The sequence below is a fragment of the Camelina sativa genome, chromosome 9, assembly GCF_030686135.1.
Source record: "Camelina sativa cultivar CO46 ecotype springtype chromosome 9, ASM3068613v1".
Lineage (NCBI taxonomy): Eukaryota > Viridiplantae > Streptophyta > Magnoliopsida > Brassicales > Brassicaceae > Camelina > Camelina sativa.
In genome coordinates, this window is record NC_141888.1 from 42,186,400 (window position 1) to 42,212,479 (window position 26,080).

General features: G+C 32.5%; 6 protein-coding genes across 6 annotated transcripts; 3 read left to right on the plus strand and 3 right to left on the minus strand.

The window, feature by feature from the left end:
- Nucleotides 1-13: 13 nt before the first annotated feature.
- LOC104714584 (rho GDP-dissociation inhibitor 1) lies at nt 14-1,733 on the minus strand. Its single transcript, XM_010431998.3, has 5 exons — nt 1,225-1,733; nt 1,020-1,086; nt 569-793; nt 355-479; nt 14-242 (listed from the first exon to the last, which is right to left on the minus strand). Exons 1-5 carry the CDS (start codon nt 1,408-1,410, stop codon nt 171-173), a joined length of 675 nt encoding a protein of 224 aa, XP_010430300.1. The 5' UTR covers nt 1,411-1,733; the 3' UTR covers nt 14-170.
- Nucleotides 1,734-8,266: 6,533 nt separating this feature from the next.
- Nucleotides 8,267-9,399, plus strand: LOC104714585 (uncharacterized). The gene is made up of 2 exons (XM_010431999.2): nt 8,267-8,369; nt 8,690-9,399. The coding sequence occupies exons 1-2, from the start codon at nt 8,355-8,357 to the stop codon at nt 9,203-9,205; spliced, it is 531 nt and encodes a 176-aa protein (XP_010430301.1). The 5' UTR covers nt 8,267-8,354; the 3' UTR covers nt 9,206-9,399.
- Nucleotides 9,400-10,049: 650 nt separating this feature from the next.
- LOC104714586 (uncharacterized) lies at nt 10,050-11,803 on the minus strand. The gene has a single exon (XM_010432001.3). It carries the CDS (start codon nt 11,715-11,717, stop codon nt 10,329-10,331), a length of 1,389 nt encoding a protein of 462 aa, XP_010430303.1. The 5' UTR covers nt 11,718-11,803; the 3' UTR covers nt 10,050-10,328.
- Nucleotides 11,804-12,429: 626 nt separating this feature from the next.
- LOC104714587 (uncharacterized) lies at nt 12,430-13,697 on the plus strand. Its single transcript, XM_010432002.3, has one exon. The coding sequence runs from the start codon at nt 12,536-12,538 to the stop codon at nt 13,439-13,441; it is 906 nt and encodes a 301-aa protein (XP_010430304.2). The 5' UTR covers nt 12,430-12,535; the 3' UTR covers nt 13,442-13,697.
- A 2,486-nt stretch (nt 13,698-16,183) lies between these two features.
- LOC104714588 (putative lipid-binding protein AIR1) lies at nt 16,184-17,023 on the minus strand. Its single transcript, XM_010432003.3, has one exon. It carries the CDS (start codon nt 17,007-17,009, stop codon nt 16,440-16,442), a length of 570 nt encoding a protein of 189 aa, XP_010430305.2. The 5' UTR covers nt 17,010-17,023; the 3' UTR covers nt 16,184-16,439.
- A 7,699-nt stretch (nt 17,024-24,722) lies between these two features.
- LOC104714589 (uncharacterized) lies at nt 24,723-25,839 on the plus strand. The gene has a single exon (XM_010432004.2). The coding sequence runs from the start codon at nt 24,827-24,829 to the stop codon at nt 25,679-25,681; it is 855 nt and encodes a 284-aa protein (XP_010430306.1). The 5' UTR covers nt 24,723-24,826; the 3' UTR covers nt 25,682-25,839.
- Nucleotides 25,840-26,080: the final 241 nt, after the last annotated feature.

The following is a 26,080-nucleotide window of genomic DNA, read 5'->3' on the forward strand; positions in this document are numbered from 1 at the left end:
AGTGAAGAGAAAATATCACAAAAGCAAAAATGGTATCTTATTCATGCTCATTTAATCGAAAGCTAAAATAAAAATTTTCTAGTCTGCATAATCGAATGTAAGATAATAATAAAAAAAAATTATCAAAATGAGCTTTGGTTTAGACTTGAGAGAATGTATGATTCGGTGGATCATTGCCAACTCTTGCGGATGTCAAAGGTGTAGTTGATCTCCAAGTAGCACTTATTATCGTCGTCAACGAACTGAAATATGTAACAAGATAGCCTCAAACTCATCAAATTTGGTAAAATTAACTAAATTCTAGTTATGAAAACCAAATGCTTCATTATCTCTCGCAAGGAATAATATATATACCTTAGTTCTTGCGGAATAGGATCCTCTAGCAAATATACCAGACGGTGTCGTTTCTTCAGGCATTACATGTTGGTAAGGCTCAGCTTGAGGACTAAACGTCCCAAGCATTGCTTTCGTACTATCCACTGCTCAAAAAAAAAAAAAAACAAAAAAAAATATACCAAAAGGAAATATTCGAAAAAAAACGTTAAACAAAGAAAAGAAAAAAAGTTACCCTTAACGCCAGTTTTCCATACGGTATTGTTATAGCGAAGGCCTGAAACGATATTGTTTGTGACACGGAAGTTGAAGACGAGAGTGTACTTAGAACCTTCCTTTATGGTAAACCAAGGGCCTTTCGGGTTCGGCAACCCATCCTCGGGTATCGTCAATACCATTTCCTCTCTGTCCGGTGATCTAATTGTGAGTTCTAGTATCTTTACTACCGGATCCGGTGTCTCTGCATTTCATTTTTTAGTAAGCTAGCCAAAATGTCATTCAACTATAACATGCATGATTCGTCCCTCTTGTACATAATACTTAACTTGAATCAGAACTACTGAGACCCTATCACCCTAATAAACTTTTTTAATCATTTGAGAGCTATATACACATTTGAGTCTTAATCGATATTCTAAAACCAGTTACGAACCATAAATCTAAACCAAGTTATGTATTTGGTTTACCTCCAACATCCTCTAAATCCACGATGCCAAGAAGCTGTTCCTTCCATCTCCTCAAGCTTTCATCATCCTTCATTCGTAGAAAATATAAAATTTTATTAGATCCTTAATTTTCCATTTGGTGCAAGAAAAATCATATTATTGATTTTCCATTTCACAAAATTCATACAAAATATATTATTATCTAAACAAATAAGATAAATTAAACCTTGTCTTTCTCAAGTTGTTCTTTGAGAGCGATCATGGGACCGAGTTGGAGCTTCTTGTCTTCATCGTCTTCATCATCCTCTGTCGGAGACAAAGAGCTCTGACTGTTCTGTCTGCTTAACCCAATTTCTTTTTCTGATGTCTCTCCCGAAGCTTCTCCTTCCTTCTTCTCATCATCCAAAGCCATCTTAATTTTCCTCTAACCAAAAAAACTAAACAAAAATAATCAAATTCTCTTGTTGATCTAATAAGATCTTAGACAATGTCAACCGTTGGATTGGATTAGAATGCTACGATAGCTATAGAGGAAAGAAGAGAGATGAAGAGAAAGAGAGTTTTGGTGTGTTTTGTTGAGGGAAGTTTATATTTGGAGCTTGAAGAAATGGTCATGTGGTGATCCTATAATCTTGTAAATCTCAGTCTCAAATCAGAATTGTCTAAATATATAGGTAGTCTATAATGCACGTATAGTTGTATGGATACACGTAACACGTCTAAAGGACTGTCCTATGTACATATGTAATGTGGGGAATTAATATAACTTATCCGAGAATAAATTCGTGTAGTTGGGCTATTGTCAGTTTCCTTAACCCAATTGTGGCCTTGTGGGGTTTTTAATTTGTAGTGGATTCTATTGGAGTGAAATTAGAAAAGAAAAAAAAATTAACGGGACAAGAGGTACAAATTCGGAAATATCAATGTAAGCAACCCTTTTATCTTGGCTAGCTGGAGGAAGAGGATCAAACTAGGTTTTTTCACTCGGAGTCTTAAACCAGTTCCGATCCTTGATTTTCTCTTAACTGAGCTAAACTGAAACCCAATTCCAACCCTATGTGCATTCAACTTGGAATGTGCATGGTAGATCATATGAAATCTCCAACCCATAGCCCATACTTGAATGTGCATATAGTAGATCATTTAAAAGTGTTTATAGTGGCCAATATATCATGATTAAATAGTAATTCGCAATGGAAAGATTCGAACCTTTTAGCCATTGAACGACTATAAAAATTGGTCACGGACAAAAAAAAAACCTTTTTGAGATCAATGTAATATTCATGGATTTTATTCATAATATTTACCGTCTTGTCTTTAGTTTTTTGGATGCGTTTGGTCTTCTTTCTATTTTAAATATTTACATATACTGATCATGATTTTTAAAAAGCTTTACCTAGAATTTATTGTCCTAGAACGTTAAAATTCAACGTCATCATATCATCAACATTTGTGCATGTGAATGCATGTGGATATCTATGAATGTATTATAAAGTTTTTATTTATTTATTTATTTTTATTTTTTTGTGCACCCAAGTTTGATTTATTTATTTATAATTATGTATTGTAAAGTTGTAGATATTAATTAAATAAAATACTCTTCTAGAGGGACCATTTTAGTTGCCAAATTTGATGTGAATGAAGCAGAAAAAAAGAAGAAGAATGTGCTTTAGAAAAGGAATTTGTAAATGACAACTCTGAAAAGTAGAACGCTCTTTCCAGAAGTATATACAGTACTAAAATGGTAATCATATCCAATTCTCTTATGTAATTTCTAAAAATCTGTAGTTTTCTTCAAGCACAAGAAATATTCTAAAAACCCAAGACACGATAACGTACGTCAAGCTCCTTGTTAAAAGATTTTCTTGTGATTATCAAAGTTTGAATCGATCATACTATATTATGATATTAATATCCGGGTTTTCACAGTTGTCGGGGGTTAGTAAAAAATTTGGTTCACGTATAAATGTTTCAAATACTTTTTTGTACGTAATTACGTGTAGACATTTTTTTTTGGGAATGGGTGTTAAGATTACGTGTAGACATCAAACATCGTCAACTGTGAAACATTGAGTTTATAAAACTTGTGGTACATTAGAAGAAAATATATTTTAAAAAAATATCATTATAATCAGTAAATTATATCGATTTACATGTCTATTTTTGAATGGATAGGAAAGGTAAAATATTTTTTAAAACTATCTTGTAATAAATATTTTTACTACTTTTACTATTTTTGTTAATATTTGTTATTATTATTTTACCTTTTTTGTTAAATTTGTTAAAACGTTTTGACTCATTATAAGTTTATAACGTATGTTACACATCAATGATCATGGAAAAATAGGAAATTCATAGACAACATCGCAAAAATACTCTTGTGATTTTATTTTCCCAAAAATCACTTTACCATTCAATCAAGTACTATAACTATATAACTGGTTGAACTATTTTAAGAAACTTGTTCAATTAGCTTAGCATGATTCTTGCAACAAAAAAATTATCTTTAATATATATATATATATATTAAAAAATTATATAACAAATTAGCTTCAGTTTTTGGACAGTAGAAATTAAGTTAGCTTAGCAGAGATAAGATTGGATCAGAAGTTTAGTAAACAAATTAGAAAAATAGATTCGATCTTTGGTTTAGCGGTGGTGGCCAACTATTTGGTGACGGAGAGAGATTCTTACATTATGGGTCAATCTTCACATGTGGCCGACCAATGAATCATCAACAAATGGCAGATCTGTCACCGTTGAACTGAATTGGTGCTCAAAACGAACGGTCGAGAAATAATACAGCTGCAATTAAGAGACAATTATACTTAAGATTGTCCGACTTTAGGATTACACATGTTCAAGGCATGCCCGCATGGGGTCGTCTAACCATAATTCCGATGCAAAAAAGCGAATTATTTCCAACTTTATTTTTAATATAGATCTGAATGAAATATTATTATTTAATGATAAAGTGTACGAGAAGACCTACCTTTTTATTAATACAGTATTAATTTTCTTTTTATAACAAAAAAATATAATTTAAATTTGAATGTTGACAAAATGACAATACTAACACAAATTATATTGTCGACAAAAAAAAGTAACACAAATTATATTTACAGAGATAATCATAATATAATAAACACACACAAACATATACCATAGATGGTCTGACCATTTTTCTGAATGGTAACAAAAACTATATATGTGCTGCATGGCGATATTTTGTACTATATAATATGTAGATTTATTTCTATACAAATCAGAAACGAATGTTTTATCAAACTAATATATGATGAGTCTTACTAATTTTTGTTTAGCTGTTGCGGTGAACAAATATTAGTTCAAGAACAACTGATGCATTACTATATGGCTAAGACAGAAAAAGGGAATAATATATACAATTTTGCTTATCTCCATGTTATATATGAATAAAACTTAGACAAGAAAATTATCCATATACAGTAACATATTTACCTTATCTAATTTACCTTTCTCGTTCTTGACACAAAGGATGGTATGTATTTTTATAAGATTCACGGTGAGTTTACAAAATTTACTTTCGTAAGATTCTCTAAACCCGATACAGTAAAACTTCTATAAATTAATACTCTTTAAATTAATACTCGCTATAAATTAATAAATTTTTCCGGTCTCGAGTTGGGCCGGTGTAAAAAATAACACATTTTGATAAATTAATAAGATAATATTTTTTTTGGAAATCCTATGTAAAATTATAGTCCCATCAATATCATAAATTAATCATCAAATAATATTAAAATATATATATATATATATAAGAAAATCTACTGAAATACTGAAATATGACTCTATTGTTGTTTGCATATTCTGAATTTGTATTCTTATTGGAGCTCATCTCTAATATCTTTTATTGTCGTCTTCTCAAATCGCATCCAAAAATTACAAAGAGTTCTAAATGTTATAATTGCTTCTTTATATATAATTGGTTCTAAAATTACCGCAATATCTTATTCGACTTCATCATTAACATGAATGATACTAGTAGAAATTTTTTCTAAACTCTAAACTTCTAACATCTATCATTTTTACCTAAACTCTAAACTTAGCAATTACAATAGACATATTATAAATTAAGAAAATTCTTTAAAAATATGAATGATAACAAAAGTATCTTATTTTGTAATATATAATTTTCAAAATTATGAAAATTAAAAATCTTTTCATAAATTAATATTTTATTAATTTATCGATAAATTAATTATTAATTTATCGATAAATTAAAATTTCTTTAAATTAATAAAATTTCATGGTCCCGACCTTATTAATTTATAGAGGTTCTACTGTATATAAGTCTTTTCTTCTGTTAGTTTTTTAAAGTATTCTAAGATTTTAATGATTCTTTATATGAATTATTATTGATGTATTTACTCCCATTTTCAGAAAATAAATGGGAAAATAGTAGGACACATCGTTATGGGGCCATCTTAGCCGTCCAACACTTTTTTGTTTCTTTAATCAGCTTTTCCGCTGGCCTACCTTTACAGATGTAAATTACGTGTCAATACCCATTTGTTGAAATAAAAATTAGCAATTTGATTACATATTCAAAATAGCGTTTTGATAAAAATTGACACTTCAATTTTCAATGGCGCAGACAATATGCTCCGTCCCTTTTCATATGATAGTCGTTTTCAACTTTTTAACATAGTACTTACATGTCATTAATTAAAGTTATTATACTAGATTTATGAGTGTATTTTTTCGCATTCTTAACTAAATGAAATAACATTTTATAATTAATCAAAAAACCTTACGAAACAAAGTCTAATTAGTTTTCATACTTACTTTTTTATAAGCTTGGGGATATTTTTCAATAATTTCAGTAAGGATGAAGAAAACATTAATTAATAAAACGTATACTTGTTAAATTTGATCATCATGATAATTTCATATTTCATATACTACTTGTTAAGACAGATCCTGAAGAGTTCTACACGAAGAGGAAACTGCGGCGAGGATTTTATCTGACGTGGCAAATCAAACCAGGCAGATATGTGGGTCCAATTTCAAGTGGAATCCTACGTGGCATACAGTCACGAGTCAGCGATCGGATACAACTTGTCGCCACGTCATTATTTCTGACTTTGATGGGTCCTACCCACCGCCCTATACTTGTTGTCAAACAGTCCACGTAGATTTATTAACATTGAAAAGTTTTAATTTTTTTTTTCTAAGCAGTGTCCTAAAATAAATGTTGGGTAAAAAAATAGAAAACTCAAAGCTACAAGAAAAACAATAATTTCAGGATAGTAGATCAACGACTCAAAAAAAAAAAAAATACAGTGGCATATCAATAATAATAATGTCTTCAATAAAATATTTATTCTAATGATGAAGAATTATTATATATTGTGACAAGTAAAAGTTTCATGATACAATTTTAACACGTAAATTCAGTAAGTGATTCCATTTATTTATTTCCTTACAAAGAAAATCAGACTCACTAATAGTAATATATATGCCGACTTAGGTCAATTCATATATATGTTTAACTGGATACAAACAAACATATATTCATATATTTAAAATATGTACTATTTCGCTACTTTTGTGATTTTACATTCCATGTGATATCTTATCTGAATCAGTAAATAATTTACTTTTGTACAATGTTAAGCAAACGCAAAAATCCAAATGCTAGAGTTTATAATGAGGATCCCTTTATGATATCGATCGGGTAATTTTATTTGTTGTTCACACTTTATATATATCACTCATATATTCTATATCAATTCAAAAAGATTAAAAAAAATTGCTTACTCTAACTTTGGAATGATCTATCTATATATAGCAATCTGAAAACAGTTTTCATATGTTATACCAACATTCTTAATATCAGACCCTACTTTATAAACGATCACCTAATCTTCTATGAATAATAAAATTTGCCAACCACCAGGTCTTTCACCAAAACTGTTTTCCGGAGGGATCAATTTTTCAAAATGACAAATTTGATGATAAAAAATAGTAAGAACAAAGAAACCAACAAATTAATTGTGATTCTCTTTGACACCATTTTAAGTCTTGCTAGAATTCCCTGGCCGTTCAAGGTCACAATGACTACAGATATTATACTTTCTTATACCATGAAGTTTAATTAAGTTGTTGAACATGAAGTCTAACCATGCGCGATCCGATAGTTGATGATTTATTTATTAGTGTGAAGAATTGATGAAAATATTGACTCACCTTAGAGTTCTAAGTCGCAGGGCAGTGCTTCTAAGATCGATGTGTTACAACTTACAAGGTTTAAAACTTTTAATTGACATAATATTGCGTAATCGAATAGAAAACCCCATTATACCATTATACATTGAATCGGAGCCAATATATAGGAACATATAAGTATGGTATTTTAATCTTATCCCTCTAATTAACGTGGGATAAATACATGAATTGTTATTAAAATATTAAAATTTGGTAGAAGGTTAAATCGTTTGGTCAAAAAATTTAAAAATCGATCAACATGCTCAGCGATTATAAATTTGTCTATGTTGTTTATATAATTATATTGTTCCATGAACATGCGTATTTATATTGTTCATAAACATGTTTTACATTATATTGTTCAGAAACATGTTTTCATAAGTTAATTAATATATCTTCCGTATATATGTCATTATATTGTTTCATGAAACATATTATTTTCTATCAAACACCACTTATGAATAAGATCAGTATATATCAAAAACGATATCTAGCATTATGATTTTCTATACTTTTCATAACTTTTTTTTTTAATTTACTTTTTGGTTCAATGAAAATTGTAATGCACGGTTACAATAGTGTTGTATCTCGATATTCTCCTGACCATCATCACTCCTTCAAAAATTAATATTCATTGTAATTATAGTTTGTTTTCAACCACCTATAATGATTTGTATTAACCGATAATTCAGTATCTTTGCTTACGAAAACAAAAAAAAAATCTTAAATATTTACAAGTAGACGTTAATTGCAAGTGGTGTACGATCTTGTTTATGATATTTTATATTTTACACAAACACAAACTGTGCATGATGTGTCTCGTTCTCAAACAAATATAGAACAAAAGCTTCTTTTTCATCTCATTAATTATTATTGCCAGAGAATAATTATGCTCAATACGTGATTTTGTTTAGGAAATAATATTTTTTATATTATTTTTATATAAAAATAATTTTGATAAAGTTGTATTTGTTTCTCCTATAAATGAAGCCATCTTCTCAACCAAACTCTTCACTCATCAAAGCATCACACAACACACTCATACATACACTTTCTCTTCTCTTCATTTTCTTAGATCCTTTAACTCATTTTCTACTTATTCAAATGGCCACCGTCGAGGTATGCAAATATATATATATATATATATGTTCTTAAAATTCATAACCAAATTTCTTGGTTAGTCTAAAGATTGATACAAGTAATCCACTACTCTATATAAAAGCTGTAAATCATTCTTTGTTGCGTTAATCTACGTATATGCCAAAGTTTACACATGTATATATAATGATCCAATAATTTTTTTTTTTTTTTTTGTAATTGTAAGCTTGTAAGTTGTAACAACTAAAACAAACTACTTGCCGTTTTGTACCAAACGAAAACGTCACACAGTTTTGGAATTGATCTATGTGACTAAAGCTTTTGAAACAATGATTTTGCAGGTTGAACATGTGACTCCAGCACCAGCTGAGACCGTTGAGGTGCCAGCACCAAAGACTGTGGAGCCGGAGGAAGCTGTAGTCGTTGCAGCCGTCGCCGATGCTGTTCCAGCTCCGGTAACAGAATCCGAAGCACCTGTGGAAGTAACGACTAAAGACTTGGTAGTGGAAGAAACAGAGAAACCAACCGAAGAAACAGAGGAGAAGAAAACAGAGGAAGCTCCAGTTGAAACTCCGGAGGTTGTGGAGATCAAGAAAGAGGAAGAAGCTCCGGCGGTTGTGGAGATCAAGAAAGAGGAGGAAGCTCCGGTTGAGACTCCAGCGGTTGTGGAGGAAGAGAGCAAAACAGCGGAAGTTGTAGAGACGAAAAAAGAGGAAGAAGTAGAAGAGAAGAAGACAGAGGAAGCTCCAGCGGTTGTTGAGGAAGAGAAGAAGCCAGAAGCAGAGGAGGAGAAACCCACTGAAGTAGCCGCCGTCGAAGCCGTCGCCGCAGCTCCAGTGGAGAAGACTGATGAGTAAAGTTAAAAAAAACTGTCTTTTGAAAGACAGAAGATGAAGAAACAATGTTAGCAAGTAAACTATTTGTTACTTTTTTTAAGTACTTTGTGTCTTGTTTTGTTGTTGAGTCTCTGACTCTTCTTGCCTTTGTTTTCACTATTCTCTTATGTTACTTTCAATGCTTATCATTTTGAATAAGATATACATTATTTATATATAGTTTGTTTGATCCAAGCAAAACTTAGACACTAGCTTGCCGTGCTTCATCACATACCTGTTTAAGAACTCTTGATCGGTACTCTTCGAAACAGACGAGATTGGAGAGAGTTCACTTCCTGTGTCTCCAAGCAATCTTTTTTGGAAATGAGTGCTTTGATAACGTTACACCTTGGGACAGCCCTTTTCTCTATGCTTAAGGACACCACGGTCTTTAGGGGCCAACTAATCTCCTTCACTGACTCTGCAGATAAGTTAAGACACGGAGGAAAGCGTTTGATCATTGTAGTGATCTTTACTCTGCTGAATCCTAGGCCTAGAAATGTGTCAATGGAGCTCAATATCTTCTGCTCAGGAAAACTAATGCATTGCGGAGATTTCTTGAACACTAAAAGGACTTCATCTCCCAGTAGTAGTCCACACTTCTTCAGGGTTCCAAATGTCTGACTTATCTTTGATTGGCCAATTTTTTGAACACTCCCCTCCCATACATCTCCCACAGCAAAGCCTAACATTCTATAGACATTGACTTTTTCTTCTATTGTTTTCTCCCTCAATCCGTGAACAACACGCAGAGCTTCGAGAAACTTTGAGGACCTTCATGAGAGATTCTTTAAAGTTTTCTTCATCACAGACACGGGTATCAGAGTTCAAAGAAACAGAGGAAAACAATTCATATGAAAATAATCAGACTGATTCTTCCAACCAATATACCACTTGTTACAAACCGAGAAACTCCCAAGGAGAAAAAGGAATGAATCCATCAAGGGTAACTAATTACTAACTAATCGAATGATGAATCATTGGCTCTTAAAATCATTTATTAGAACTAATATCTGAACTTTACAGAAGAGACTTTCTCTCATTTTCAGAACTTGTGTCGTGTCACTGAAAGAATGATGCTTGAACCAGAGTTATAGGATGTGGACTAAGAACCCTTTATGGATTTCACTCGGAACTTTCTCTTCTTTCCAGTGAAGATAGCCATCAACTCAGCCACAAGCTCCTCGTCATTGTGCTTCCTCACAAACCTTTTTAAGAAATCATCATCGTTAGATGTCAATACAGACGACATTGAAGGGAGTTTGCTTCCAAGCGATCCTCTAGACATGAGAGCTTTGATTACGTTACACCTTGGCACAATCCTCTTCTCCAAGCTGTATCCAAGTACCTGAGGGAACAAAGCCATGTCCTTTAGCAGCCAATTCATCTTCTTCACCACAAACTCAGTCTTCTTTTTAACCGTCTCTATAGACAATCCAAAGAACATAGGAAAACACTTGAGTATCATGGCAAACTCATCTCTGCTGAATCCTAGACCTAGAAATGTTTCAAGAAAGTTCAATATCCTCTGCTCTGAAATACGTATGAACTGCGGATACTTCTTCAACACTTGAATCACCTCGTTTTCATCCAAACCACACATCTTCAAGGTTTCAAATGTCTGACTAATCTTCTCCTCTGAGAATTTCAAAGAGTAAGGCCACTTTTTGAAGATCACCCATACATCTTCCACATCAAAGCCTAACCTTTTGTAAACATTGACTTTATCTTCTATTGTCTTGTCGTTCATTTCGTAAAAGACATGGAGAGCATTGACAAACTTTGGTTCGGTCGGGTCAAAACCCATCTCAACTATCTTCCTGATGGATTCTTCAAATCTTTCTTTACCACAAACAGGTTTTCCACGGGATGTAAGCAATGAGAATAGTAACTTATGAGGCACACCCAAGTCTCTCAAAACCAAAAGATTCCTAATTTTATTCTCCTGCCTACTACCCTGTGGCAAAGAATGACACAACTTGGAACTCTTTTTATCCATTTCTAAAACCTCTTTGATGAAATCATAGTATCTGCTTATACCTTTACCCGCTCTTAACCCCAAGATTTCAGGAACTGACGAAACAATCTGAGTGAGCTCAGAGCTTGAAGCTCCTCTTGACTGCAAAAACTGAAGCTTTGGAGCAACTGATTTCTCAGCATCTAATACAAGCAATGTTGGATAACCCGTAACGATGCTTGAGATCTGAGAATCTGTGAACCCATTACTTCTCAAAAGACTCAGAACTGAATCAGGATTTGACTTGTCCTTAATGGTGACCTTACTTGAAATCGAGTCTGCGAGTTTTTTAGGTATACCCAATGAGCCAACGAGGTAAGAGACTGTAAAGTTCTTACCTTTACGACCATCTCTACTAAGGCTCGCAGTAGCAACAAGAGAAGAGAAGGAATTGGAAAAAGCAGATGATAATACATTAACGTTACGCCATTTCTGTAAGTCAATAGATCCTCTTCCACGGAGTATCAGAGAACACATACCAGAATCAATCAAATGCCACACCCGTAGACTCGATTCGATATCAAGGAATTGCCCTAAAATCTCAAAATCCCAAAATCGCAAAGAACCCTAAAAATCGTTGGAGTGGGAAAAACAAAATTCGACATTTGGGTTTTTTTGGGCCTGAACGTTCAACTAAACCCATAATGATCAGAGTATATTGGGCCTTTTGGGCCTGAACGTTCAAAAAAGTGTTAAAGCCCATAATGATCTAAATCTGTTAATTACGATTGTGCCACTCTTTCTCTACAGTATTAAGAATGTACGGACAACGAAACCCTCCACGTTATTTAAGAATCTATTCACCGTTTGTTGTCTTGTCTTTTCAAGTTTTCAACAAATTGTCCTAAAAAAGAATCATTACATGGAAAATTGGAAATGAAATACGCATAAGAGAACAAGCAATTTCACGGACTCTTTTAGTTTGGAGACAGTGATCATAATCATTTTTTTTAGTTTAGTCACGGGCATGACCTTGAAGTTTGCATCGGACCAACAACGATCCAAAAATTCTTTAGTTGTAACGCAATAAAATGCTCCAAATATTTCTCGAAGTTTGGAACTTTTTCTTTTTTCCCTCACTTTCTTGCCTCACACATGTTCGTTCGTACGTACCATAACAAATAATCAAATCTATTACACTTGTAACACTATACCTATTAATTTGCATCCCCCACAAGAGTCACGGGTTACAGTTAAGCTTCGCCTATATATTTACATGTAATTCGCCCATTTGATAATAAGGCAGTTAAGAGTTTGATTCTTGAAAATCCAAGAAACCCTATTTGAGAACAAAAATGGGATCGAGGGTTTTGACTTCTTTATTCATTTTCTTGATCTCCACGGTTATCACACTGCCACCAACGATCCAAGCTTGCACTCCTTGTACTCATCCTCACCCTCCGGTTCCAAAACCCCCGCAGCACGGTGGCGGTGGCAGCGGTGGTAGCAAGCCGCCGCCGCATCACGGTGGAAAAGGTGGTGGTAAACCCCCACACCACGGTGGAAAAGGTGGAGGACCTCCGCATCATGGTGGAGGAGGAGGCAAGCCACCGCATCATGGAGGCGGAGGAGGGAAATCACCGCCGGTTGTTAGACCTCCTCCGGTAGTAGTGAGGCCACCGCCAATCATAAGGCCTCCGCCGGTTGTCTATCCACCACCAATCGTGAGGCCACCGCCAATCACAAGACCTCCCATCATAGGCCCTCCAATTCAACCACCGCCGGTTACAACTCCTCCGGGACTTCTCCCTCCGATCACAACTCCTCCGGGACTTCTCCCTCCAGTCACAACTCCTCCAGGACTTCTCCCTCCAATCATTAACCCACCTCCGGTCACAGTCCCGCCACCATCTTCCGGCTATCCACCATATGGTCCACCTTCCGGTGGAGGAGGAGGAGGAGGAGGAGGGGGAGGAGGAGGCGGTGGCAAACAACCAACGTGTCCGATCAACGCACTGAAGCTTGGAGCTTGTGTTGACGTTTTGGGAGGATTGATCCATATAGGACTTGGAAATCCGGTGGAAAATGTGTGTTGTCCAGTGTTACAAGGGTTACTTGAGTTAGAAGCAGCCGTTTGTCTTTGTACAACCATAAGACTTAAGCTTCTCAACTTAAACATCTTCATTCCTCTTGCACTTCAAGCTCTCATCACTTGCGGGATCAATCCTCCTCCTGGTTTTGTCTGTCCTCCTCTCACTTGATCTAAAAACACCCACTTGATTTAACAAATGTACGTACGATCAATGGTTCTCGAGGCTTCTGTAATAATTCAAATATATATGTGGTACTGTTGATGATCAGGTTTGTTGATTATCTAGGGTTTTAACAAGTGTTGCTTTCTGTTCTTGTCGTTGTTGTTTTAAGCTAGGTTTCTGCATGGGACTTCTTTAAATTGTTTTCTGTAATCTTTTTTTTTGTTCCAGCTTCTCGCTGTCTATCTATTTGACTCTTTAGCCCTCTCTCTTTCTCTCTCTCTACATATGTAGAGGAGTTTTTGAATTGTGTGTAATAGACATGCATGCAGATATAGGAGCGTGGATGGAACGTACGGATACTTCGTCTTTTCTTGGTTTTTAAAACGTACGGATAAAGCTTTTGAGAAAAGAACCACAATAGGCCTACAAATCATTGTCCTTTGACATAAAAATCACCTAAACTCATACACCGAGGACATTTATTCTCATAGAGATCTTTGCATTACTCTTAAGGCAATATCTATCATGTCCTTTTTAACAAAAAAAAAAAGTATCATTAGTAGGTATATATCTACATAGTGTTCTCTATAATGCTGATTGAGTGATTGTCTATTTACTTACAAATAGTTCTACAATCTATATGTTAACACCCTTAGTGGATGTAATAATAGATATATATATATATATATATATATATATATATATAGTTTTGAACGATACTAACGGTAAATGATATTTTTTTCTCGCTCGGAGTCGGAGGTCACATGTCCCATTTTATTACTATGGATGACAACTAGAGCTCAACATCTGTGTGCCACTTGAATCAGGGGATTTCGGCAGAGACATGCAAATGTTGAAATGTTTCTATGTATGATAATCACGAGAAAAATGAAACTTTAGTCACATATATAAAGAATAGTATTAAGTATTAACTCAAGAAAAACTAATAGATTTTTTTTTCCTTACTTTGGTCATGACTAGCTAATTATAAAATTTGTTTATTTACAACGTATTGTTTTATTGATAAAATATATTTATAATGTGTTCCACTATTCAAATGCACATAGTTCTACTGTTCCCACAGCCTATGTACCTACACACAATGTTCCTTTGCACAAGTTGAGTAAGAAGAAAACAAAAATAGTTCACGGGCTCCATATAGATCCATTGAAATTTAATTGTTCATTAGGGGCCATCCAACTAGGAAATGACAGGCAACACAATCGTGGCATAAAACCGTAGTCTCGCCATTTTAGCACATAGAATGAAAGTCTCAATTATTATGTTAAAAAGAAAAGAAAAAAATTTGCGTGGAGCAGAGTTATCGACTAAAGATATTGATCAAAATTTTTAAGAATTTGATTTTCACGTCAAAATTTATTCGTCATTCATAATTGACCTTGTTAGATATGGCCTGTGTGACGAAAAATCAGTTTCCATTGTTCCAAATACCGGCTACACTAGCAAGAAGAAGAGTTTCAAGAGTCAATTAATTTGTCTTAGACCAAAACTCAGTAATGATCTGCAAATTCTCAATATGCCTTTTTATTATATATATGTCTAGTTTGTCTAGTTACACGATACAGTTACGACTATATGAGTTCAATCAAAAATGAAATCTTACTGACACGTTACACGTATCTGTCCCGTTTACTTGAATCCTCGTTAGATTTAGCTTAACAATGTATACTACGGATCAATAAACATGATTTGGCCAATGAAAAAAATTGGTTTTATCCTATATTTTTCTACCGAGAAAATTTGCGTTTCCTTTTTCCATTTTTTTTTTTCATATATAGCATTTGTTAAATTTCAAACTTTCTTTTTTCCTTTTTTTTTTCCTTTTTTTTCTTTTTCATATATAGCATTTGTTAAACAATTTCAACATGGAAACTGGAGCTGAAAAATATAGCTAGACTTATAGGGGGAAGCACCTTAAATCCCTTGTTTTTCGTCTATAAAGTTGACCATCTATTGTTGTTGTTGTTGTTTTTTTTTTTTTTTTTTTTTTATGTTTATCCTTGATTATTCCATATACACACATTTTTCAATTCATTTAATCGAATCCATATCCATTTGTCAGTGTCACCAAAATGATAAGAGGTTGACGCAGTTTTCTAAATATCTAATCTGATGCGTGACATGTACCATATCTTTGTCGATTCGTTTTTTTTCTTCGTAAAAATCTTTGGATGTTATAACGCGCGCCCCAGTGTTTTTTTTTCTCTTAAACTTCCAGTGTTTTTAGTACTATTACTTTTTGAAGATAACAAGCTTTTTGTTATATACGGATTTTTTGGTTAATAATCGACACGTACGCATGTAGGCCTTAGTCTTATATTATAGGAAGTAGAATCATCAGATCATGGAATGGTTCCGAGCTTCGGAAGATCGTTTATTTGTTCGATTATTTGTCGAGGTCTAGTTATGCATGAGACAACGGACACTGTACGCGTGATGAAGACGATTGGTTGGACTTTAGTTTTTGCCTTGAGCCTAGCTTCTTCGTTTCTTGTTTGACTTCTTCGTTGTTGAGAGTTGAGACCTTATGTACTGCCTAAAGTATTTCCCTCAATTTTGATGGTTGAACCTTCTGTTTCCACACAAGGCATTAAGTCTTCAAATTGTATGGTTTAACAGATCTGGTTTAATTGGTTTATATCTTTGAAATGATTTTGTTTTATGTATTTAGCTTGGACTTATATGTGATAAGACTTAATTGATTTACATTATACAAAAATTGTCAGATCATATAAACTGTTATTTTATTGATTTATACACCAAATACACACACTTCCAATGAAACTATATATATATGTAAGAGGACAACACATATGACTGTGAAAGTTTATAATCGTACAATCAAACACACATACATTAGTAACTAGATAAACAGACAAAGACAAGACAAACAACGACAATCATATGGAATAGTTTATTTAGAAATCATCTTGTTTGGTATATATTGATACATGAAGTGTGTGATGTATAATTAGGTTCTTGATTAGCACTGAAAACCAGGGGGAACTTTTTTGCTGCAAACATTGAGAAGCAGACTGAGAGAGATCGGAATGTTCAGGTTGATCCCGAGGATATTAGCCTTGAGTGCGGTGCAAAGACAAGCTGCAGCCTCAAGATCAGCGAGTCCTTGGATGAGGGTGCAACATGGCTCGACCGGTGGCTTGCCAAGGGTGATATTGAGTAGGCCGTTGAGCACGTTGGCGCAAACTCCTAGCTTAAGAGCGTCTTTAGGGCATTTGGCTGTGGTCGGGCTAGGGCTAGGGTTTGGGGTTGGGTTCGGTTTTGGGTTAGGTTTTGGCTTAGGAGAGGGGCTAGGGTTAGGTTTTGGCTTGGGAGAAGGGCAACCGCAGTTACCGGAGGCGGAGATTGTTGTGAAGAAGAGGAAGTTGAGAATCAAGAAAAGGGCTAAAGGTTTTGTGGTTCTTGAAGCCATTGTTATAATTCCTACTTTGGTGGGTGTGAATTGGGATGAGGAGATAAAAGGAGGATTCGAAGTGCCTTTTATAGTAGTTTGAAGGACATGGACAGATGGTTCGTTCATATATGACTTCATATATATGATTTTTTTAAAGGAAAAAATATCAGTGAAGTTATTTTTGTTTATAAATTACTTTGAATTACTGATGAAAAGAGGTCATTTGATATATGAATGTCCAACTTACACAGAGCGTATTAATTAGTGGTGATTTTTATACTCTGCATTCGAGAAGATTTCTCCAACAAAAAAACATTTGTATGATTATATATGACCTTTTTTGTACATATGTGTGTATATCTTTTTTTTTTTTGTGGCGAGTGATTTATTTGTTTAGTGTTTTTTAGTGTTATTATTCTTTTCATTATATTCTTGACAATTAAAATTGAAACTGAAGGAAAAGGTCAAGATTGAAACCATGTGTGATCCTTGGAGCATATTGATCTGGCAATCAACATATGGATTCTTGAAGGTGACTCTTTGGAGTTTTGTTAGGCTCCCAGATTATGATGAAACTCTTCTTGAACTTATCCTTTAGGTTGTATTTTTTTTCTAAATAAATTGAAGTATGACAAAGTTTCAATCTAATTGCTCTACAACCTAGGCATATATATCGTCGAAAAGGAGACGGTCTGACATACAGATTCACTTAATTTGTATACTTTTTAAGCAACTTCATGTATCTTCTGTTAAAAATATGTGAAAGTTCTAGAAATCATGTAAAAATTTCAAATTTTGTTTTATTCTTTGGCTATAATATCGGAAACAGTTTCTTTTAACAAGAAAATCATTAATGTTATGTTCAAATATATGTTTAGAAACAAAATAAAATAAAAACTGATAAATCTCCATAAAATTTGAAATTGTGAAAGCTTAAAATTTGATGTGTTCGCTTACAAACATTTGTTTTTGTATTTTTAAAAATTTTAATGTCTTTGTTTTGTTTTAAGGGTTGTCATAACTAACTAAACTTAATATTAATATACTAGATTAGGATCCGTGCTAGAGCACGGATTGAAATTCCTTTTATTTATATTATAATTTTAGAAAATTCGATTCCGAAAATCATGATTAATGCTAGATTAGGACCTTAACTTTTAAAATCAATCATATAAATTATATTTTATTATAAAATTATAATATAAATAAAATGAATTTCAACCCGTGCTCTAGCACAAGTCCTAATCTAGCATTAAGGTTTAATTTTTTAATTTTTGAATATGATCCCGAAGATCACAATTAATCTTGTTAAATTAGCGAGATTTAATTACTTTGTTTATGATTGAGAGTATATTTTTATCTCTTTAATAACTTTTTGATTGATGCGGTTTATCAATAAAATCTGTGGAAAATAAATTGGTAATATTGTGATTCTAGATATTTGGAACCATATACGTGATATTCCGAAAATAAAGTTTGGAATATTCCTGAACTATCAATTTGGAATAATCCGTTTTAGATTTTTAGTTACAATTAAAGTTTTATTTGTTACAACTAATATATTGATTTATTTATAACCTATTTATAACCTATTTGTAATCATTTATTAAAATTATAAAGTCTACCAAAACAATGTTGTGTATTTCTCTTTTTTTATTATAAAGGGATCTTTCAAAAATCTAATGATTAAACTCTAAGAAAAAGAACCTAGCTATAAAATTTCAACCCGTAATCTTCAGTCTCCCCTAAGTCAATGTTCTCAAAGATATACCAACTGTGATGTTCACATGAATGTTAACAAAGAAGTAAAAATTTCTAACCGTGATGTTAAGAGTTTCCATACTTTCATGTTTTTCAAAAGATTAACATTTTCTTCAGGATATGTGGAACGGCTGGCATTTGATTGAAAACAAGATAAGCTGATGAGAAGTGTACATACTTCACATAGATGACCGAAGATGTCTTAGTGACAATTCGTACGCGTGTCACATTGATGATAAAAGACTCCATTCTTCTACAGATTGTGAACTTGTGTGTCAAACACTTGTATGATTCTGTACACAAAGGTTTTATGTGGAAGTCGTTTTAATATTAGTTTTTCTATAAAAGTTCTAGCGATAGTGTACTTGTGTGTCAAAAACATTTATGATTTCTGTACACAATTATTTTAAAAATTATTTATGTGGAAGTCCTTTTAATATCAATTCCAGGTTAACTTATATAGTCAGTACTCACGATTACATACGTTACTGATATAGCGAGATATTACAGTATGTGGATAATCTTTGAGCAAAAATAATATAAATTGGATAGTTTATAAGATAATTATTAACTTAGGTATTTTTGAAATTGAACTTTGAAAGTGTTTTGGAAGAATTTTCTTAGCATTTCTCGTCTTTGAACATTTTCTATCAAATTAACAATATAAAATAATTAGTTGATATGTGTGCCTAGCATATTGGGTATTCACCCATAGAAGTGGCCCAATATTTTAAGTGTTGCAGAAACCCACGGCCTGTTTAAGTACCTCAAGCCACACCACACGGACTATGTTGTTGTTGATTTCATCAACACTTATTAATCTGTTTGTAATACATTTTAGCACGAAGGTATCCTTTAAAATATATTACTGTATGTAATAGGATAATATTGCACAGAGATAAATCAAGAAAAACAAAACTCTACCAGTAAATCAAACAAACACCTATTGACCTATACATTGTTTATTCTCATTAACTGATTTACAGGATATTTAATCGCTATATAGTTCAATTGTATTAATTAGGATTCAGACCACACATGCGTGACAATGAATGTATGAGTGCGATGCTAATTATAGTTATATTGTACTTCTTCTTAATGAGAAAGAGATGGATGTGAGACTATAACTGTATAAGTGTATAAAGATGTGTATAGATGAGAATTATTGAGTTTTTAAATAAATCAATAAATATACTTTTTCCGGTCAACCTGTGCATAAACAGCGTACGTTCTTGTCAGCGTAAGTTCTTTAAATTCTTGAAATATGGGAGAAAAAAATGTAACTGGTACATTAAAGGCCCTTTAAATTGGATTGCATCAAGTGTTTTAAAACTGACCGGTCGGTTGATAGAATTTGAAATTCAGTTTTTCAAATGAAACTATTTTGGAAAAATGTACAAGATTATATACATATATATAGAGAGATTATTATACTGAACTTTATATGACCATTGTAGACTCTCTTACAATAAAATCTGAACTTTATTAGATTGAAGTTTGAATTTCTAAAAATAAATTTTCTTTTGATTTGGAATGTTTAGTTTATCAAAACAATCATCATAAATGCTTGAGTTATTTCTTCCATTTGAACGACCTTATAAACTTTTTTTTTTCTTTCTCACGTCGTATACTAACAAGACCGTAACGTGTGGAAAATACGAAAACCCAAGGTTGTTTTCGTATAAATGTTCATTTACTGTTTTCATCTGAATTGATAAAAAAATCTACACGAAAATCTTAAACTAAATCTCCCTTCTTTTTATACGTTAATTTCATTTTTTTGTTTTTTTATACCAGCATATATTGTCAAATAAATACTTGGTTGAATACCTATCAAATGCAAATATCCTGTTACGTGCTCCTAACTAGCTAGTAGCTAGTAACTACTATCACATTTAACTTTGGTTGAGTTGATCTGGCTCTTACTAAACTGGTTATTAAGGATTAAAAAACAAAAAGGAGGGTTAAAAATTTGAACACCGTTCCCGGAGGAGACCAAGAAGATTCTTAGGGCAAAGCGTGAAGTTAAAAGGCTGTCGAGAAAAAAAACATTACAATTACAAACTTACATCTTTCACAAAACCCTAGTTCTTCCCAACCAAACTTCCTCCTTGGCTCTTCTTTTTATTTCAATTCCAAGCCCCATCCATATTTGATTTATTTATCTATTTATTTTGGATCTTATAATCATTACACACTTTATAATATACTATTAGTATTCATGCAATTTGAATATGAAAGTGAGAATGACAAAGTAAGCCTTAGGGATACTTAGCTTGCACAAAGTAGTCACTGAACTTTTCCAAGCAACGATGCAACGTCCCAAAACTTTGCAAACTATCAGCTTAGTCCATTCATATATATACGTTAAGTCTATATGTAGCCCTTTCTACCAAATTTTATTGATTAATTATTAATTAAGTGAAAACAATACGATTATAGATATATTGTTGGTAATTAAATTTTTGACGTACAATTCTACATGTAATGAGTTAATTAATGAGTAGTTTCAGTAGTTACGTATATATGCACCATATAAGAAGATTCTAGTTAATTGGAAAATTTGCGAAAATGGATCTACTTTTCCGAAAGTGATAGTGAGAGTCGTTTTGAATAGCTTTCGAAGATGTAAGGATATATAGTGATATGTTTTAGTACTTAAATACCTTGAGTCAAGTATGGACATGAATTCAAACCATTTATGATTACGTGCGGAATGGGAGTATGCATTATTCTATTGTTTTCTTTAGCAATTTTTTACTAGAATTGCTTTAATTATGTGTTTACATATTTCAACGTTGTGGCCTCCTCATGTTACTACACGACCCACTCTCCCAAAAGTTTCCTCACTATTAAAAAATTATTTACACCATAAAAATTCAAGTATAGTAGTATATACCGTTTTTAATGCATAATGTCTGATATTTTTTGGGGTTTAACTTAATACTATATCTCTTATATTCTCATTTGTACTAATTATTATTTTATCCAACTAGATTAAGCTGGTATAACTCTGGCATGATTAATGATCGAGAATCAAATATACTATTGATAATATGTATGCTTTGAGAAAATCCAGAGCTTGTGTATCACTTTTTATTTGTGTGTGTGTGTATCAATTCTTATATACATGCATATGCATATTTAGCTGTAAATCATATGGTTGGTACATAATTTAACCAAAGATAACAACAATTATAGCCACATGCACATAAAGTAATAAAGCATTTTTTGTGTCTCATAATTTTAAAATGACTTCTAATAGTGTGTATAGAAAAACAAATATTTATCATTAATATAAACTAGTCAATTGCACCAAATAGAAAAAAATAAAATGGTTAGTGCCAACCTAAATCTCTATAATAAGTATCTTTTTTTTTGACCAAAAATATATAGTTTGGCTAGTAAATTGTGATGTGAATAACTCTATTCACGATAAGATAAATTATATATTCAGTGATACAAAAAGATTTACAAAAATAGTGAACACTAGAATTTATTTAGAACCAACTATGTTATACTATGAATACTCAAGATAAATTATATATTGAGTATATACTTATTATTCGTTGGTTAAAAAAATGCGTACTTAGTTAGACAAGGTAGTTAATATGATTAGGGTAGATTATTATACTTATGAAAAACAAAAAGAGAAGAGGAAGACGACACAGAGAAATTGGGTGTCATTAAGTGAGAATTTCAAAATTTTCAGTGCGATTTGTTTTATTAGTCCGTCGTTGGCAGCTTCCATTCTCTTTCCATTCTTCTATTCTTCCATTTTGTTTTTGTAAATCTCTAAATTCCAAAAGATTCCATAAGCACAGTAGACCACTATATTTTAAAGCTAACAATACTATATTTTATAATGGTAGGATGACAAAGTGATTAAGATACGCATATCCTAGTATACATCATATTCTATGGATTTTATTTATATTGTGTATTATGTAGAGTGTTATTTGAGTAATTTTAGGCATTAAATTATGTTAACCCCTGAACCAGAAAGCAGCCAGCTACTTTACTGTACATCTCGCAGTAGTGCAGAAACATGCAAATATATTTGAGTATCCGCAGACACAAATTACGTTAGATAGGTATGTCAAATGCTCATTGAGTCATTGATATGAAAGTTATACAATGTTCTGTGAAAACTGGAAATCACATCAGCTAGTCAGATTGCATCAAACTTTGTGTTTCATGCGAGGACAATATACATTGAAAGTAGCATTTTATTTGAAAATATGTTAGTAAAACCTCTATGAATTAATAATGTTGGGACCATGATATTTTATTAATTTATAGTGATATTAATTTATCTATAAATTAATAATTATTATTTTATAGTGTAAATTAATAGTTATTAATTTATACTTATATTTTTATTTTTTAATTATTTTAAAATTATGAATTAGAATAATTTAAACAAATAAAATTAGATTTTCGAATGCTGTAAATTTTATGGTTTTGGAATTGAATTCGTAATATTTAGAAAATATTATTGACAATAAATTAAAAATATTATAGACAAATTCACTTATACACATACATAAATTCAAATTTATGAATAATTTCAATTATCGTATTTTAATAGTTTATCAAACTATCAAAATGTAAATGTTGTATATCTAGAAGTTGAATATTTCTTAAAAAAATTAGCTATTTTATGATATTTTATATCATTATAGTTTGAAATACAACATAACAATATTTTTACAGAGATGAGCTTTAGGAGAAATATACATTATATATATATATATTGTAAATTTCATGATTATTAATTTATGATATTATTGGGACTATATTTTACATGGAGATTTCAAAAAAAATTATTATCTTATTATCTTATCGAATTTTGTTATTTTTTACACTGTCCCGACTCGAGACCAACAAAATTTATTAATTTATAGTGTTTATTAATTTATAGAGTATTAATTTATAGAGGTTTTACTGTATTGTATTACTGTATTAGTTACAATAAACTAGCTATCCAAAGAGTAAATATTACGTTTTCGATAGTTAGAAATAATATCCCGTTTCACTAATTTTCACACTCTTTTCTCTATCCCATCTATCTTTATTATTTTGGTGTTTTAGTTTTTTCTTTCTACAAAGCTACGTACCATTGACCAATGATTGATTTAAAGACGACAAGGAGTAATGATTCTTACAAAATGCAATGGTGTTAAAAATTAGAAAAACATCAACGAATATGTTTTGTTTTAGCTCACTAGCTTAAATTATGACAAGTACGTACTATAAAACTTCGAATCTGTAAAATGAATAACAAGATATAAATAATCATAAGAAAGGTGGAAACGAAATCATTTTTTGTATTGAATATATTTTGTATGATAGCGTTGAAATTCACATTGATTTCGAAAATATTTTTTGTCATCGACTAAGAGAAATCCAGATACCATTATTGACATTGAATAGACATTACATGTGAAATTCTATTGTTGAGATAAAAACAAATAGAGTTACGAAGTTGGCGTAATTTTTAAAAATGTTATTTTGTGTTCCTTTGTGATCCATTTATGATAAAAAAAAGACAACACTCACAAGACTGTACCATAAAATAAAAACAATAATAACCTCACTGTCAATTTTTTTTCCTTACATTTATTTCCGTCTTGTTTCTCTGCATTACCTTACATAAAATCAAAAAACAAAACTTCCATTCTTATAAAACTACACAAAGAAACTTAAAATCCTGAAGACAAAACTGAAATGAAAGGTCATATTGTACTTACATATATGTCATCATACATAAAATGATTAAAAATAAAACCAAAATTTCTGTTTAAAAGTATATTTATTTGCAAATTGGTAAAATTATATGTAAAAATTCGGTTGCAGATTATTTTTAACAAAAATTAATATATACCAAAATAAAATTAATTTCTTTCCATTTTTGATATAACTAACTAACAACACAAAAGGAAATAAAAAACACAATAACATTAAAAGACAGAATTGCCCATTTTAAGACATGAAACTTTTATTTAGAATGAAGGGTACAATAGTAATTTAAACTTCCAAGTTCCGACGTACACTTTTAATATTCATCATCATCATCGCGCCATGTTGCTTTCTCCTTCTGCTTCTGTTTCTTCTTCTTCTTCTACAGAGAGAGAGAGAGAGAACACAAAAACAAAAAACAAAAGAGAGAGCTTTGGGCCCGGATTCTTATTATGGCAAGCGGGTGGGTCAAATCGTTACAATGCAAGTCAAAAGCTTTCGACGATGTTTACAATCCGATAAAAAACCCAAACCCGAATCATCCTAACCCGACTCCGAAACATCTCATGTCAAGTTACAGTTGCAGGAGAAGCACACAGAGTCTCAAAGACGTGATCGAAACCAAAAAACCCAAACCGAAACCGAAAAAACCCAATCCAAAACCGGATAAACGAGAACCCGACCCGGTTTTCTCACCTTCGACCCGGATTCGATCAACCGGAGCTCGTGATCGTGACCCGTTTTTGCCGACGTTGACGGAGCTCGCGGAGGGTCATCAGTCACGTAATGTGGTGGAGATTATTTTTCAGACGAGTTGGGGTCCGAAACCGTTTTCGGGTCAGGTTGAAATGATCTTCAAAGTGCAAAACGGGTCAAAGACTCTGACCCGGTTCGAGGAGTATCGTGAGGCGGTGAAAGCTAGGAGCGTCGGGAAAGCGCGTGAAGAGAACGCGCGTTCGGTTGCTGACGGGAACGAGACGATGAGGTTTTATTGTTTGGGTCCGAGTCACGGCGGAGGTGGTGGCGCGTGGGGGTTATTGGGTGGTAAAGGCGGCGGCGCGTCGATTTATACGTTTGCCGGGAGTAGTACGGCGAATGAGAAAGCTGGTGGTGGGAAAGGGAGGAAGGCGATGTTGGTTTGTCGGGTCATAGCGGGTCGGGTCACGAAGCAGAGCGGGTTAAGGTATGATACGGTTGACTCTGATGTGAGATCACGGTTTGACTCAGTGAGTGGTGACGACGGCGAGTTGCTCGTGTTTGATACACGTGCGGTGTTGCCCTGTTTTCTCATCATCTACCGATTGTAAAAATTTCAAAAAAAAAATAACGCATTTTTATTTTTTAATTTTCTAACTTTTTGACATTGTAATTTCATTTATCAACGCAATTTTCCCCTAATGTTTAGGGATAATTTTTATTTATTTCCGATGTATCATTGGTAGAAAATTGTGTTGATAAATGGTAATTAATTTTGTTGACAAGGAAAAAAATGTTAATTAGTAAATTTATTTCTTTCTTTTTTTTGGTAAAAAATTATTTCTTTCTTTCCCAACTAGCAAAAGATTTTTCTTATTAAATGCTATCGTAAATACTGAATATTTTTTGGTGCGTTGGATTTTACAATGTCATAAATAGGTTTTATTATACAGTCAATTGTTATTAAATTTTTACAGTTGGGGTTTTGATTCGTACATTCAATTTCATTC

Coding starts and splice junctions, on each gene's coding strand:
- LOC104714586 (XM_010432001.3), bottom strand. CDS start 11,717: ATGTGTTCTCTGATACTCCGTGGAAGAGGATCTATTGACTTACAGAAA.
- LOC104714587 (XM_010432002.3), top strand. CDS start 12,536: ATGGGATCGAGGGTTTTGACTTCTTTATTCATTTTCTTGATCTCCACG.
- LOC104714584 (XM_010431998.3), bottom strand. CDS start 1,410: ATGGCTTTGGATGATGAGAAGAAGGAAGGAGAAGCTTCGGGAGAGACA. Junction 794..1,019: donor GGATTTAGAGGATGTTGGAG/GTAAACCAAATA, acceptor AATGAAATGCAG/AGACACCGGATCCGGTAGTA. Junction 480..568: donor ATGGAAAACTGGCGTTAAGG/GTAACTTTTTTT, acceptor TTTTTTGAGCAG/TGGATAGTACGAAAGCAATG.
- LOC104714589 (XM_010432004.2), top strand. CDS start 24,827: ATGGCAAGCGGGTGGGTCAAATCGTTACAATGCAAGTCAAAAGCTTTC.
- LOC104714588 (XM_010432003.3), bottom strand. CDS start 17,009: ATGAAGTCATATATGAACGAACCATCTGTCCATGTCCTTCAAACTACT.